Source organism: Bison bison, unplaced genomic scaffold, assembly GCF_000754665.1.
Source record: "Bison bison bison isolate TAMUID 2011002044 unplaced genomic scaffold, Bison_UMD1.0 scf7180017864036, whole genome shotgun sequence".
Taxonomy (NCBI): Eukaryota; Metazoa; Chordata; class Mammalia; order Artiodactyla; family Bovidae; genus Bison; species Bison bison.
This window is the reverse complement of record NW_011494608.1, coordinates 677873-692917: the sequence shown is the minus strand read 5'-3', so window position 1 is coordinate 692917 and position 15045 is coordinate 677873. Positions and strand designations below refer to the sequence as shown.

General features: G+C 49.4%; 2 protein-coding genes across 3 annotated transcripts in view; one reads left to right on the top strand and one right to left on the bottom strand.

Moving 5' to 3' along the window:
• Positions 1-6885, top strand: part of SLA (Src-like-adaptor) — a 36968-nt gene extending 30083 nt beyond the window's left edge. Inside the window, exons 7-8 of one of the 2 annotated variants that reach the window (XM_010834773.1) lie at positions 3744-3876; positions 4752-6885. In XM_010834773.1, the coding sequence (XP_010833075.1) occupies positions 3744-3876; positions 4752-4965 (347 nt within the window). In that variant the 3' untranslated portion in view covers positions 4966-6885. The remainder of the gene's footprint in view (positions 1-3743; positions 3877-4751) is intronic. The other variant, XM_010834774.1, reaches the window with a different exon arrangement.
• The window catches only part of TG (thyroglobulin), a 237536-nt gene that overhangs the window by 91725 nt on the left and 130766 nt on the right, over positions 1-15045 (bottom strand). Inside the window, exon 43 of the mRNA XM_010834775.1 lies at positions 12544-12746. Coding sequence (XP_010833077.1) covers positions 12544-12746 — 203 coding nt within the window. The remainder of the gene's footprint in view (positions 1-12543; positions 12747-15045) is intronic.

The following is a 15045-nucleotide window of genomic DNA, read 5'->3' as shown; positions in this document are numbered from 1 at the left end:
GGGCCTCTGGGGCTTGGCTCTGAAATGCCCTTCATTTCCCCCTTTCTGCATGTCAAAGTCCTCATCAACCTCCAAGGCCCACAGGAAGCCAGCTCTGTGATGAAGCCCTCGGAGGTAGAAGACGAATGGCCTGTTTTTTCTCTGCTCCCCTGGCACGCCAGGTGTTTTTCTCCCTAGAATTCTGGGCGTTCCGCCTGGTGACCTAGTTAAGTGTCTACTAGTTTGTGTTTCTCAACAAGCTCTTAGAAACCAGGGATTATACTTCATTCATCTGAATGTCCTTCCTGGGCCCAGGAGACAGGTCCAAGCATGCCATGCTGACCGGAGCATCCTCCAAGACGGTGGATGCGGAGCGGGGTTTGATGGAGGTGACGGGTGGAGTGCATAGAGTCGGAAGAGGAACTGTGAGTTAGACTGACCTGAACGCCAGGTCAGGAGTTAAGAGTTTCACCCTATGGAAAAGGGAGAAATGGTATTAAAAAAAAAAAAAAAAAGTGGCTACATTTGTAAAAGCTGGCTCTGAAACCATCTTGTGTTCAGATCCCAGATCTGGGCAACCTTGGGCTGGCGGTTCACCTTTGAGCCCATTCTTCTCTGTGTCAGGCAGACGCCAAGTGTTCCTACCTTGAAGACACGGTGAGAGTTCACCAAGTTAGCGCAGGGAAAGTGCAGATGAGAGCACCCCGGACATAAATGTGAGCTCCTGCTAGCGAGCCACTGTGTGAGCCGCTGTTCTCTGACGAGGAGGGCGCCCTCCTCCCCGCTTCTGCCATGAGAGAGAAAGGAAGACAGAAGCCGCTTTCACTGCACAAGCATCTGCCCCCTTCCACGTTCTGGACGTCTGAACCCGCCCTGGATTCTTTAGGATGTGTGATCCTAAAGGGCCTTTCAAGGTGAAAGGAGGCATCCACGGCGCTGGGTTACCACACCTGGCCTGTGAGAAGGGCAGGTCAGGAAGAAGGAATGGTCACTCGGGAGGCCCTCAGGCAAAGTTGCCTCTGGGCTCTATGAGTTCTTGGGTGAAGACCTCCACCTCGTGGAGCCTACTCTGCTATTCACGGACGGTGGATGAGCGCCCCACCTACAGGTGGTTGCCACGATTCTTGAATGTGACAGCTCATGCAACGTGTCTATCTGAGCTTGGCACATGGCGGGTGCAAAATAAACGATAAAGCAAATACTACTCCCACGACACCTGAACACCTAGCAGCTCAGCTAAAAATGAAAGAGGAAGGGAGTCCTGGAAGCAGTCAGCTTTTACTGATCACGAGTAGAAGTTGGTCGTGGTATTTGGCTCTTAATAAGAATCATCTGAGAGGTGTGGCGACCATAAGTTTTGCATAGACAAAAGCAAACATGAAAGGATGCTGGCCCGGCAGAGATGTTTACAGAGCAGGAGGTCCACGAGGCTTTCCTGCCGTGAACCCCCGAGGATTGCACAGCAGCACAGAAGCGCGCCCTCCAAAAATGTGCCCCGGGTCACTGCACCAGCACAGGGGTCGAAGCCAGCAGTCCCCTCTGCGAGTGACTGAAAAGGGTCTGGGGCCCTGCAAGGCTCCTGGTACCTTCAGGACCCCATGGTGGGAGTAACGTGGCCAATTTACATCCCACCACGTTCTTCCTAAACGCGCAGAATCTGAGAAAGCATGCACTCAGGGGTGTGAACAGACTTGTTTTATGAGTTACTTGTATTTATTATCCCAGTGCTTTTGGGCAAATTATTTAATAACTTCATAATGATTCAATTCTATTATTATTCAAATTTGCCATTATTGAATTTAATAATTTTGGAGCCTCAGTTTCTGTATCTACGAAGTGAAAGTGTCAATCGTTTAGTCATATCCAACTCTTTGCAACCCCATAGACTGTAGCCTGCCAGGCTCCTCTGTCCATGGGATTCTCCAGGCAAGGATACTGGAATGGGTGGCCATTCCCTTCTCCAGGGGATATTTGTGACCCAAGGATAGAATCTGGGTCTCCTGAATTATAGGCAGATTCTTTACCATCTGAGCCAATAATTTTGGAGCCTCAGTTTTTGCATCTATAAAATGGGGATTAAATGCCTCTTACAGGATTATCATTAGGACCAAAAAAAAATCATGCCTGTGACTGGCTGTGACCTTGAGCTCATGACTTGACCCCAAGGTCCTTAGCTTCTTCATTTCCCAAACGGGTACACAGTACTAACAGCCAGAGCAGTTCAGGACTCCCTGAACTGACAGCTGCCAGGTTCACTCAGCATGGGGCTGAGGCTACGTGCTCAGAAGTGCCAGTTCTCTTCTTTGCCAAAATGTATGTCTCATCCTAAGCATTAACCTTTGTAAGGAAGGCGCCCTCTACCACTGCTGGTTTCTTTCGCCTTTGTGTCTGACTTGGTGTCCCTCGCCTCCTAACCTGTGAGGTCGTTTCAGTTTCCAGCCCGTGACAGGTAATTATTTCAGGTTCACATCCAGTTAAGCTCCCTGTAACCTCAGGGTCCGATCTCACATTCCTCAGTGCGCGCCAGCATGGGTGGACATCTGAGTCTACGGTGAAAGTCACGCGGACGCAAAGCATTACTGACAGTCGCTCTCTGACTTGATTCTTCAGCTACAATTCCCCTTTGTTCTTTAGCAAGGACACCCCAAGAGCTCTATCAATGTGATGGAGACAGAGCCCAGCAGAGGGGTGCTGTGCTTCCTAAACCCTGGTGATGGGCGGTCTTGAAGCCGGCGTGGCTGCATCCGGGCAGACACTTCATCTCCCGTACAACATGAGACCCACTGGGCTCTGCATCCTCAGTAGGGCCACAGAGAATCTCCTGCATCTGTGAGAACATCTGAACACTGCAGGCTCGAGGGTATCTCATGATGACATGGGCTAGGGGAAGGCTTTGAAGAGGTAGAGCCTCTATCTTAAAGCTCCTAGAGAGATGGGGGACCCTGGAAGCTCAAGTAGGAGCTATTAACAGGAGGATAAAAGGAAAGGATTTATTTAATTTTCATCCTCTTTGCGCTTGAGTATCTAGGGTAGAGAAGAGAGAAGTTTCTTTTTTGTCTTTGTCCATTTTCTTCTCGATTTTGCCTTTTACCTTTTTGTTTTTCGCCTCCTATTTCTGTGTCTTTCATCCTTTTTGGTCAGTCTTCGCTTCTTTGCCCTCCTTTCCTGTCTACCTAATTCCCTCCTCTCTTAGTCTTTTTTCCAGCCTTCCTCCCTTCTCTCTCCTTTCCTTTCTGTCTTCTTCCCTTATTTCCTTTATCTCTCTTCCTTCCTACAGAGGCATCAGCCCCACCGGTGTATATGGACTCCCGTTCTGTGTGCTGTGGGGGACGCAGCAGTGCACGTAGCCCCCCAGCACACAGGAGGCTGCCCCCGAAGCTGATGGCCCGGCATCTTGGTGGGAAACCCCTGAGTGTGGGGTCTCCCTCACATGGGCACTCTGCCAGCTGTTCTCACGTGTCAGCTCCGTCCTCTCATCCAACAGGAGAGGATTCAGGTTCAGAGAGGGTCCAGGTGATGCGCGGAGCTGAAACCCTACCCCAAGTCTGGCGGATTCTGGGTCCTAAAGTCTACTCTTGCCTTGTGTCAAGCTAAGCACAGTGTGCATTCGGGGCATATTGAGATGTCTTCAACAGCTGCGCACATGGTTCTCAGCCCTTCGCAAATCTCAGCCTCAGTTTCCCCTCATGAATATCCAGGGCCCCACAGCACGCACTGGCCGGGGCATCTCAGAGCCGCTGACCGGTTCTCTGCTTTCTCCTCAGAGGTGGCCGATGGCCTCTGCTGTGTGCTGACCACGCCCTGCCTCACTCAGACGGCAGCAGCCCCAGCAGTGAGAGACTCCGACTCACCTGTCACCCTGCGCCAGAAGACCTTTGACTGGAGGAGGGCGATAAGGTGTGTGTGTGTGTGTGTGTGTGTGTGTGTGTGTGTCCTCCATGAATGTATAAGCCCCAAACCAATATGTGAGCCCAGCACATAAAAACTGGCCTGTTCCTGCCAGCCTTGCCACCCCCTTTCTCGGAGCAGGTGCAGACCCCAGGAATCCCAATGTCCCTGGGAGACCGACCTGTCTCAGCTCCCACACCCTGGGTGGCGTGGTCCCAGCAGCTCCCCGCCATGGCCTCAGTAACCCCAGTTCTGCACACATTCATTCAGCACTCCTTCAGTGTCAGTTGAATATTTTCTAGCTGAATGATACCACCTTGCGCTTTTCTAATTGTTAGTATCCTAGAGAGCAACACACAGATCAATCTCGTGTAAATTTAATATTGTTGTAAACTTAATAGTGAAGCTTAAACCCACCAGCAAAATCCTAAAGTGACTTCATGCTTTAAGGGGGAAAAAAAATCTTCCTTTATTTGCTCTGATTGTCAGCTATTGCATTTAAGGGGTATATGTAAGTGGGGCCTGGTGGGTTACCTTACTAAATAAATAATGATCCAGACATCCCACTGGTAAATTCAAAGAAAATCAGTGATCAGAATTGCCTAGGAAATAAAACAGCTGTTCCTTGTAAATTATCATGAAGAAAGATTCATTAAAATGTACAGCTGGAAGTTTTAGCCATCCAAGGAAACAGTGGCTCAGAGAGGTCAAGTGATTTCTCCAAAATTACACAGCCACAGATGGAAGAAGCAGAATTAGAACAAGTTCGATACGCATTAACCAGGCTCTTCATTTGTTTTCCTTCCTTTTCTTATTCTCTTGTGCTCATCCCGCTCCATCCTCTGCTTTGCCCCTTTCTCTGTCCACTGTCTACCCACTAACAGACAGCAAGAGGACTCGGAGCGGGCAGAGAGCCCGATCGCTGTGGATGAGTCCCTTTTCAGCTATGGCCTTCGGGAAAGCATCGCCTCATACTTGTCCCTGACAGGAGATGACAGCGCCTCCTTCGACCGGAAGAAGAAAAGCGTGTCCCTGATGTACAGTGGGAGCAAAAGGAAGAGCTCTTTCTTCTCATCACCACCGTACTTTGAAGACTAGCCGGAGAACAGACACCATGGTGTTTGCCCAAAAGAACAGAGGTTATGACTGTCACCTGGCATCCTGCACAGAGGCACATGGTCCCTGGGGAAACTCGCGTCTTCCAGAAGCCAAGAGAAGCCACGTGGAGAACTGAACTCTTGTCTTCTGTATCCACATCACGACAAAGGGAACCCCTCCCTGGTGTCTGATCCGGCACACTGCAAAACGTTGACTCCTGGCATCTTCGTGCAAGGGGGTCGGAAGAGCCCTGTGTGTGTGGGTGTGTGTGTGGGTGTGTGTGGGTGTGTGTGTGGGTGTGTGGGTGTGTGTGTGTGCACGCTATATCTGTGCAAAAGACAAAGATGCTCTCTCACAAGAAAGTGCACTGGTGCTGATCTCCAGCACACCGCCCAGCTAGGCTCCCTCTGAGGCCACTAGAGAAAACTTCTGAATGAGAAAAGCCTGAGAAGAAAATGAGCCAGAAGTTACAGCCTGGCAGACAATCTGGGTTTGCAAATTGATCCCTTGCACTGAACTTTTGAAATCCATCTGTAAAGAGAGACCTCTGGGCTGCAGCTCCTCTCTTTCTAAGGGAGCTCAGTGACACTAAACGCTGACCTTATGACCTTCCTTATGAGTCCCCAGTCGGAAGATCCCTTTGGGTTCTAGCTCCAAAACTACGTGTGCAAAAGTCAGATGACTTCCCTACTTATGCAGAGACCAGGGGAAATGGGAGAGGAGGTGGCTGCCAATGGGAAAGCACAAGGGCGGGCCTGGGACGGAGCGCAATTTCGCAACATCACCAACCGTGGCTCGCAGCACAGAAAGGGCTTTTCTGGGATGCTGAGGGTCTTGCCTATCTTAATGCACCTGTTATTCATTCGTGATTACCAGAAGAGGCACTGTGTTAAGTCCTGTGTAGGTATCAGGCCCAGCAGTATAGACAGGAGGAAAATATTTGTATAGACAAATATTGTGGAAGTAGTGTGCTGTGCTAAGTCGCTTCTGTCATGTCTGACTCTTTGTGGCCCCATGGACTGTTGCCTGCCAGGCTCCTCTGTCCATGGGATGCTCCAGGCAAGAATACTGGAGTGGATTGCCATGTCCTCCTGGGACTGGGTGACCCAAGAGTTCATGTCTCAGCTGGATCCTTAAGTAGTAGAAGGGCTGGCTGGACTGGATAAGTAAGAATGGTTGGATATTTTGAAAAAAGGAACTTGATAAGTTCTAAAGAAATCATCCATCCAGTATCTTCTTCTAAAAAGAGTCTGTCAGCCACATGAATAAAAATGCTAAGCTCCAGAAAAGAGGGGAACCGGAGTGGCTTAATTCTGTCAAACAGAATTTTAAGAGATGAGAGAGAAAACACCACAAATTTCTGGACAAGGAGAAGCGATTCTCTCCAGATCCTGTTAGGAAGGGGTTGCAGTTGCCTCTAGGACCTGTTTCCCCGCCGTTGCAAAGGGCTTCCAGGAGAGGAGGGGTGCTGCTGATAGGAAAAGCCTGTCTGTTCAGCATATGCCTTCCAGCCGTCTGAGATCACTGCCCTGGTGGTGTGTGCACATGCGTTTACACGATTTTCTGTATCATCGGATTCCAGAGTGTTTATCCAAGAGGACGTTTGTGGTTTCCTCAACACTCCCCACAGGCTATTTCTAAAGGGCCGGCCGATGTATGGGAAATGAATGTAACTCTGGGGACGCCAACTCCCACCTCCTCGCCAATGGCAGACGTGTGTACTGCGTCTTCTGTACTGTTTTCCGTTGTAACCAACGAATGGTTGGGACGTTTGGGGAGGACTCGGCGGGGTGGGGTGGGGGCAGGTTTCAAATGGGAAGCATTACATTTTGCTAAATCATGTATTTATTCCTGATTAAAATAAGCCTAATAAATATTTAATTCTCGGGGACTCCCCTGGCAGTCCAGTGGTTGAGACTTCGCCTTCCAATGTAGTGGGGGGGGATGCGATCCCAGGTCAATGGGCTAAGGCCCCACAAGCCTCACGGCCAAAACATAAAACAGAAATGTGTTTTAACAAACTCAACAAAGACTTTAAAAGTGGCCCACATGAAGAAATATTTAATTCTTGGCATGCTGGGGACAGGTTCCTGGGTGAGGCAGCTGGGTGGTTAGTTCAGAGGCTCTGTGGGTTGAGAATTTTTAAAGAAACTTGCAGCTGGAGAGAGAGGAGATCAGGGAACACAAGAGGAAGCCACACTGGTTAGTGTATTGGCGTCTCCTTGAGGTGCAGTCATAAGAAAACAGGGTTTCGTGACTTTTGAGGCTGTCTCATCCGACTTGGGGCTGGACATCCAAGATCCAGGGAGATAACAACTTCTTAGTGATTGTTACGAAAGTTTGGTCTCGCCTAGACACTCCTGCATGTTACTTGTGATAACTCTGCAATTTGTTCTTCCAAGAATTCCTTCCACAGATATGTTTTTGTACACCAACTAGATACCAGACACTGTTCTAGGGGCTGCGACCATTGCAGGGAAACCAGAAGAGGACCCTGCAAGCAAGCAGGGGGCAGGCGGTGTCCTTCCCAACCTAAGTCCCCAGGGGAGGCTCTCCTCTCCTTGCGTCCCCTCCCTTCTGCCTAAACTTCTAGACCCAGCCCCTCAGATGACAGGATGACAGAGAAACACATAGAAGGAATGTGGCCCCGGAGAAATCATGAGCTATCTGGACTCCCCACCTGGGAAAATGTTATGGGAAAGAGAAAAAAGAAACTCACTTGGTATTTAAGCTGCTTTCATGATGGGTCTCCTTATTAAAGCAGTTGAGCATTTGCTTCAAAGTGCAGAGAAATAAAAGGGCTTTCCAGTTAGCTCAGTGGTAAAGAATCCGCTTGCCAATACAGGAGACTTGAATTCTATCCCTGGGTCAGGAAGATCCCCTAGAATAGGAAATGGCAACCCACTCTAGTATTCTTGCCTGGAAAATCCCATGGGCAGAAGTACTTGGTAGGTTACAGTCCATGGGGTTGCACAGAGTCAGACATGACTGAATGACTGAGCACACACACTCTCACACAGAAATAAACCTGATTTGCAGATAGTGAGATAACTTTATAAAAATCCAATGGACCCAGCAGACAAAGTATTAGAGATGATAAGAAGGCTGAGCAGATGCAGAACCAACTTAGTTCCCAACACCCATGTTTACCGACTGGAGAGTAACACAGAAAACATGAAACCACTTAGGAAGGGTCTTGCCTCACAGCAAGTTTGCAAAGCTTTTATGGAGAAAAGTTCAAAACTCTATGAAAAGATAAGGCGACAAAAATACTATGGGCCTGGTTATAGGGTTAAGCTGATATAAGAACTAACATCCTAAAAACATATTTTGCCAAAATGATTTGAAAAAGTACATGAAACTACTGTCCAATTCCCATCAGGAATATTTTTTAAAATCAGTGAACTTATTCTGGCTTCCAGGGTAGCTCAGTAGTAAAGAACCCGCCTGCCAGTACAGGAGACACAGTTTCAATCCCTGGGTCCGGAAGATCCCCTGGATAAGGAAACGGCAACCCACTCCAGTATTCTTGCCTGGGAAATCCCATGGACAGAGGAGCCTGGCGGGCTACAGTCCGTGGGGTCTCAAAGAGTCAGATGTGACTTAGTGACTGAACAAAAACAACATTAAAACGTATCCCAACGTACATACAGAAGCATCAAAACCCATGAATAGACAGGCCAATTTTGCCTTAGAGAAGTAGCAGGGTGGGTGAGTGCTCCTGAGAGGTTCATGTGGAAACAGGAGAAAACAGTGTTCTGGACCCAAACCACCATCTCCCTCGCACTGGCCCCAGATGGTTTAATGGACTCAGCGTGGTCTTAGATGCTCTCTTTGAACCAGGAGCTGAGCTAAGTGTTAAGGCCGTACTAAGGAGATGAATCCTATACCCAACCAAGCCTGCAGTCACAGTAGAAATGGAATAAGCTGTGCTAGAAAACATGACAAGCAAGTAAAAAAAATCAGAATTCCTAAAAGTTACCAAGCAGAAGTCTCTTCACCACAGTGAGATTCTTTCTGTTTTAGAGATGGAGAAAGGCTTTGAGGTCCCATCCAGCTGAGCCCTAAAGATGGAGTGAGTTTCCAGGTGGAAAACAGGACGTGCTGACCACAGACCAGCGCGGAAAAGATCTAGAGGAAGGCGTGGCATTTTCTAGGAATGGTGGCAGAGCTGGTGAGCCTGGACTGCAGGGTTTGTGTGGGAAAGGAGAGAGGAAAATTTAGTGTGAGGCCAACTCCCGGGGCCTGGAGCTCACTCTGAGGAATGTAGAATTGGGGCAACGTTGTAGGAAAGCCATGGAAACTTTTTCTAAGTCCTGTAAATCACAGCGTGGAGGACACGACCTCTTTTACCTTCTCTTAAAACTGGCCAAGGGGTCAATGCCACAGAATTCAGGCTTGCAACATGGCCTCCCCTTCCTTCTTCAACCTTCCACGAGGGTAGGTGAAACCTCCCACCTCCCGACCTGCTTTTGTTTGGAATTGCCTTTGCTTGGCATCGGACATGGGGAACTGGGTTTCTTAAGTTCCCACAGGGTGCAGCACACTTTACAATGAGTTTACATCACGACTCCTCTAATCCTCGGAAAACAGAATTAATCACACCCATTTTATCCATGAAGCAGGTGAAGTAAAGGGTTTCACCCAAGGCCAGCATCTTAACGCAAGCTTGTCTGATTCTAGGCTCTTTGACACACTGAGACCCTGAACACATCCCAGGCTCTTGGAGAAACATTCTCACAGGATTCGGCTTCACAGGTTCCAGCCCCTAACGCAGTGCTTTCTTGACTGTGTGTTCTCTAGCAGGTCACTAAACATCTCTTGGCTTTCTCATGTCTAGATTAGAAACAGAATAAATGTCCCTTGCAAATCAATGTCAGGAACCTATGAGATCATGTATTGAAATGGATTTATGGTCCCATACACGCTAAACAAATACATATAAGCTATTAATTATCAAAGGAGTCTGTCTCGTTCAAATTTCAATAGTTCTGGCCCCAAGCTTTGCAGAAAGACTGAAGATTTTATCCAAGAATATATCACCACCTCACTTTCATTCCTCCAAACATCTGTTGGTAGAGAGCACGTTGAAGGAACTGCTAATATATTGAAGTATTTTAGTTCTCTCAGTTCCAAATAATTTCACACGCATCCCAAAGACTGCGGGGAACAGTTGTAAAAGCTGTCTCTAAATGACTAAAACAGAAGGAGGATTTATTTTTAAATACACTACCATTTGTTAAAACAGATTCGTTTTTGAAATTCCCCAAACATCTAAACTCTCCAGAACTTTTAAAAGGAAAATTCTGCCTTCTGGGCCTACTGGAAGGTATTTTTGGTGTCCTCTGGGTCCCCTTGAGTGTCTGGTTTCTGAGAGGGCCCTGGGGGGAATCCCTTTGGGATCAACTCAAAGTCAGGAAGGTCTGCTTTCAACTCCAGAAACTGCAAGATGTTTGTGCTCAGGTCTCCTGCCACTCAGATGGACCCCATATGGAGGGACAGACTGAAGACCACCCGAAGCAAAGGACAAGAAACACAAGAAGGAGGTGGGAGGAAGGGAAGTGGGCCGGCCTGTGGGTCCCAGGACACACACCATCGCTCCCCTACCCAGGTTTGCGAGCCAGCTCCTTCACTGGCTGTCAATCACGGAGCATTGACCATAAGCCAGCAGTGCTGGGTGCCCCGGGCTCTGTGGAGAGCCGGGCACTGCTGGCCCCTGCTGTCCTGGAGTTGACAGTCTGTGGGAGACACACATGTGGCAGGAAGAGTAATTCTGCACTGGTGGGGAAGCAGGAGAAAGGCTGGATGAGATTTACAGGTGGCAGCGGCCACAGGAAGGGGGTCCAACCCGAGGCTGGAAAGTCTGGAAGGAGTCCCTGAAAGACGAGTAGGTCAGGAAGGAGAACGACGGGAGGAAAGCACTTCGGGCAGAGGAGAGCACCTGGAGGAGGCTGAATATAGCACAGACTTCTCAGTAAATACTAGAAGGCTCCGTGGCTGCCGGAGATACAGAAAGTGGCAGGAGGCGCTGCTCCCTCTCAGGGCAGAGACAATGCCCATCCAGCCTCAACTGTGCGCTCTGAATTGGCACTTCTCTACCCTCCTCGTGGTCATGGGTTTGGACCTCAGGAAGGCTAGACAGAGCTGGGTGTGGTTTGATGGCCTTAGAATCGCCAGCTGGTCATGTCACTGGCCCTGACGGTTCTCCGTTGCTCTTTCCTTTGTGTCACTTAACAGTCTCCTCATTGCTTTCTTTTCCTCCAGCACTGCCCCCGTACATTCATCCTCCGCCAAGCTCTAGAAGTCTGACCCTTCGATGGTAAGAGTGTTCACAGTAACACTATTGCCAGTAGCCAAAAGGGGGAAGCAACTCAGATGTCAATCAGCAGACGAATGGATCAACAAAGCATGGTGTACACACACAATGCAATATCACTCAGCCTTAAAAATAAATGAAATTCTGATGCCTGCTACAACATGGATGAACCTTGAGGACGTTATGCTAAGTGAAATAAGCCGGTTACAACAGGACAGAGCTCATAGGATTCCACTCACCTGAGATAAATTCGCATTAGAGTAGGGAAATTCACAGAAGACATAAAGTAGAAGAGACGTTACCAGGGGCTGGGAGGAAAGGAGAGTGGGGAGATAGTGCTTAATAGGTGCAGAGTCTCTATTTGGAACGATGAAAAGGTGCTGCTGACGATTAACACTGATGGTCACACAACATTGTGAATGTACTTAATGCCAGTGAATGGTATGCTTACTAATGGTTAAGGTGGGAAACCAAACCAGCAAACAAACAAAAGCCATCAACGGCTCACATGCACTCAGGATAAAACCCAAGGTGTTCGGTGCAGTCTGGCCGCTCTCTGCCTCCCAGCCTCCACTCCATGGTCCAGGCAGACTCTGCCGTCCCGCTGCACTGCATGATGGGCAGATCCCAGTGAGGAGCCCTTGATGCCAGGACTCTGGTTGTGTGCCAGTACAGCCTGCAGCATCAGCATGCACAGTCCCTCTCCCAGGGCACGCCCTCCTCCCTGAGCTTGGTGGGGGGCTTCTCTCTGAGCTGCCATAGACTCTCTTTTAAACAGCTGCTTTAAGTGTCTGTCCCCTCTCTCTCAAGTAAACTACAAGCTTCCTGAAAACTAGGGCACAGATCATGTAGTAAGGCATTTCCAGCAATGAGCATAGTACCTGGCACCAGCTGAACATTCAATAAAATTAGAAGCTAATCAGAACAGCCAACAGAGCTTATGCTGTGGTTAACAGGTGGTTTCCTCCATCATAGTTATTCCATCCCTATCATTATCATATCACCATCATCATCATTTTCACCACCTTCATCACCATCACCATCATCATCATCATTAACACTACCCTGTCTACATGATTAGTACTTAAGCTACGAGTAGCTATGAGTAGCCAGTAACATCCTGGCTCATGTACGCATAGAAAGATGGCCATGGGCAGGACACCAATTCAGAACAAAGGAAAAAGGAAATCCAAGCAATCGAAGTCAGGTGGGGGAAGGAAGGACCACCTTCAGCAAGACTGAAGACAGAGTGGGCAGCTCACCATCAGCACAGAGATCCGGAAGAGTCTGGAGTTGGCGGCCCTGGTGGTTACAAGGTGGATGCTGGCTATATCGGCTCCGCCACGGTCTGCTGCCAGGGTCACGTGCCGAGGGTCCCCGCCAAATGCTCGGATGTGGGTCTGCACCCAGGTCAGAGCCACCACCTGGTCCAGCAGCCCCCAGTTGCCGCTCAGCTCGCTGGACCCTTAAGAAAGAGGAAAGCCTTTAACCCTCTGTGACCCTGTGCCCTGGATGCAGCCAATCAGGCATGTGGTGCCTGTGGGGGACTTAGACTCCTGTCCACCCAGGTCAGGACTGTGGTTTCTCAATATGGTGGGGGAGCCTGGGCTCTGGAATCAGACCCATCCAGCTGGGATTCTCCCATCAGCCTTTGCCAACTAGGAGACCATGGACACGTCCCTCCACGTCTGTGAACTAAGGCTTTCCCATCCTAGAAGGGGTGGCTCCTCAGATGAGAGGCAGCGCGTGTTCAGAGCCCCCACTTGGCACTTCCAGGGAAAACGAGATGAGCTTCCTGCCCTGGATCCTCCCTGACTGCCCCTGACTCTCCATGTCTCTTCCCCATGACAAAGGCCAGGCCAGCCTGAGCCATCAGTCTCACCCCTTCCCACCACCTTCCATGACCTTCAGCAGCACTCAGTAGAGCTGATCTTTTTTTTTTCTTATAATTCAGGAAATATTTTGTATTTTATTTTTAGATTTTTTTTTTTGATGATGACCATGTTTAAAGTCTTTATTGAAATTTTTGCAATATTGCTTCTGTTGTATATTTTGACTTCTTGGCTGCAAGGCATGTTAGCTCCCTGACGAGGGATCAAACATGCACTTCCTGCATTGGAAGGGGGAGTCTTCACCACTGGTCCACCAGGGAAGTCCCCAGTAAATATTTTCTGAAAGCTCAGCACTTTTAAAAAATTGAATGATTTGGACACAGAAAACATACAGCCAGAACATTCTTCTCCTTGGCATTTGAGACACTCTATGCCCAGGCCCCATGGCCATCTTCTGAATTGAGCGGACCCTCCTTAGTCTACACCACTAAGGACTCTGGAGCACCAGGCCAGTCCTGGTCCGAGCCGAGGCTCACGCCCTTCTTCTCTGGCAGACCCTTGGCTTCAACCACCGCCTACGTGTGGCTGACTCTCAGGATGACGTCGCTGCCCAGAGCACTCTCCAGGCCCAGGTCCCTCACGTGCCTCCAGGAGGCTGTCTCACAGGCACCTCAGGTCCATTCAATCCCAAAGGGAATCGATTCTAAGTCTCTTGAGCGCCCCGCCAGCAGCTTCTCCTGAGTTTCTTACCTTCTCCCTCAAACCCAGCCATACCCACCCACTCCTCTCCTGCACAAGCTTGTGGGTCTTCCCGGACTCCTCTTTCAGCTGCATCCCCTCTTCCCCGCTCCCCTGGTGTGGTGCGTGCTCCCCCACTGATCTCTGCCCCGTCTCTCCTAGAGCTGTTCACTGGCTTCCTGTATCAGCACGCTCCTCCCGCCCCTGAATTCTCCGTGTGCATCCAGAGTGATCTTCTCAATTGTAATTTTGATTATCTCTCTCTCTGAGACACACACACACACACACAACAATGTACACACACACCCCCCAATGTACACACACACCAGTGTACACACATACACTAGTGTACACACACCAAGGTACACACACACACACAAGAAAGTACACACACACACACACACACACCAGTGTACACACACACACACACGATCAATGTACACACACACACACACACCCTGCCCCATCCTATGTAAAGTCTCCCATCTCATCTCATGGTCCTTCGGGCACCATTTCTTCTCATGCATTCCAAGCCCCCCAGGACCTGGTCATCCTCCTCTCGGGGCACATCTCCCTCTGTCTCTCCCCTGTCCTGTGCCACAGCCACCCAGGCTCACCAGCAGACGCTCAAACACAGCAGCCCTCCCCTCCCCCACCCTGGGCTCGGCACATGTGACTTCCTTCACCCAGACCCCTCTCTCTGCCCTTGACCTGCCCTAGCTCTGACCTCCGACCCAGTCATCCTCTGAGTCTGAGTTACAGCGTCAACTCACAGGCAGCCTCGGGGGAAGTGAGGGTCCCCTTTCAGAGTACTTGTCAGCATGGGCTCCCCTGCGAGACTCCGCCCTCCACTAAAGCCAGTGGCACGCAGTCGGTCCTTATGAAATGTTAAGTGAATGAAATGACTACACTTATGATGAACACGATTCAGTATCAAGTGAGAAACTATCAACAAAAACCCATTTCCCCAGATAGAAAAGCAGCAAGACCTTGCATCCTGATTCCCCAGCCTGCTGTTCACAAAGAGCTGACGACACACCAGCTCGGTGCACATAATGGTTCGAATTACTCCTCCAGCTGGGGAGATGCTCAGAATTTCTTCAAACGCATTTCATGTTCTGGGTTTAATGAAGCCATTGGCACCCTTCTCGGTGGGCTTTTCTGGATTGCAGACACATTCTGTTTGTTTCCAAG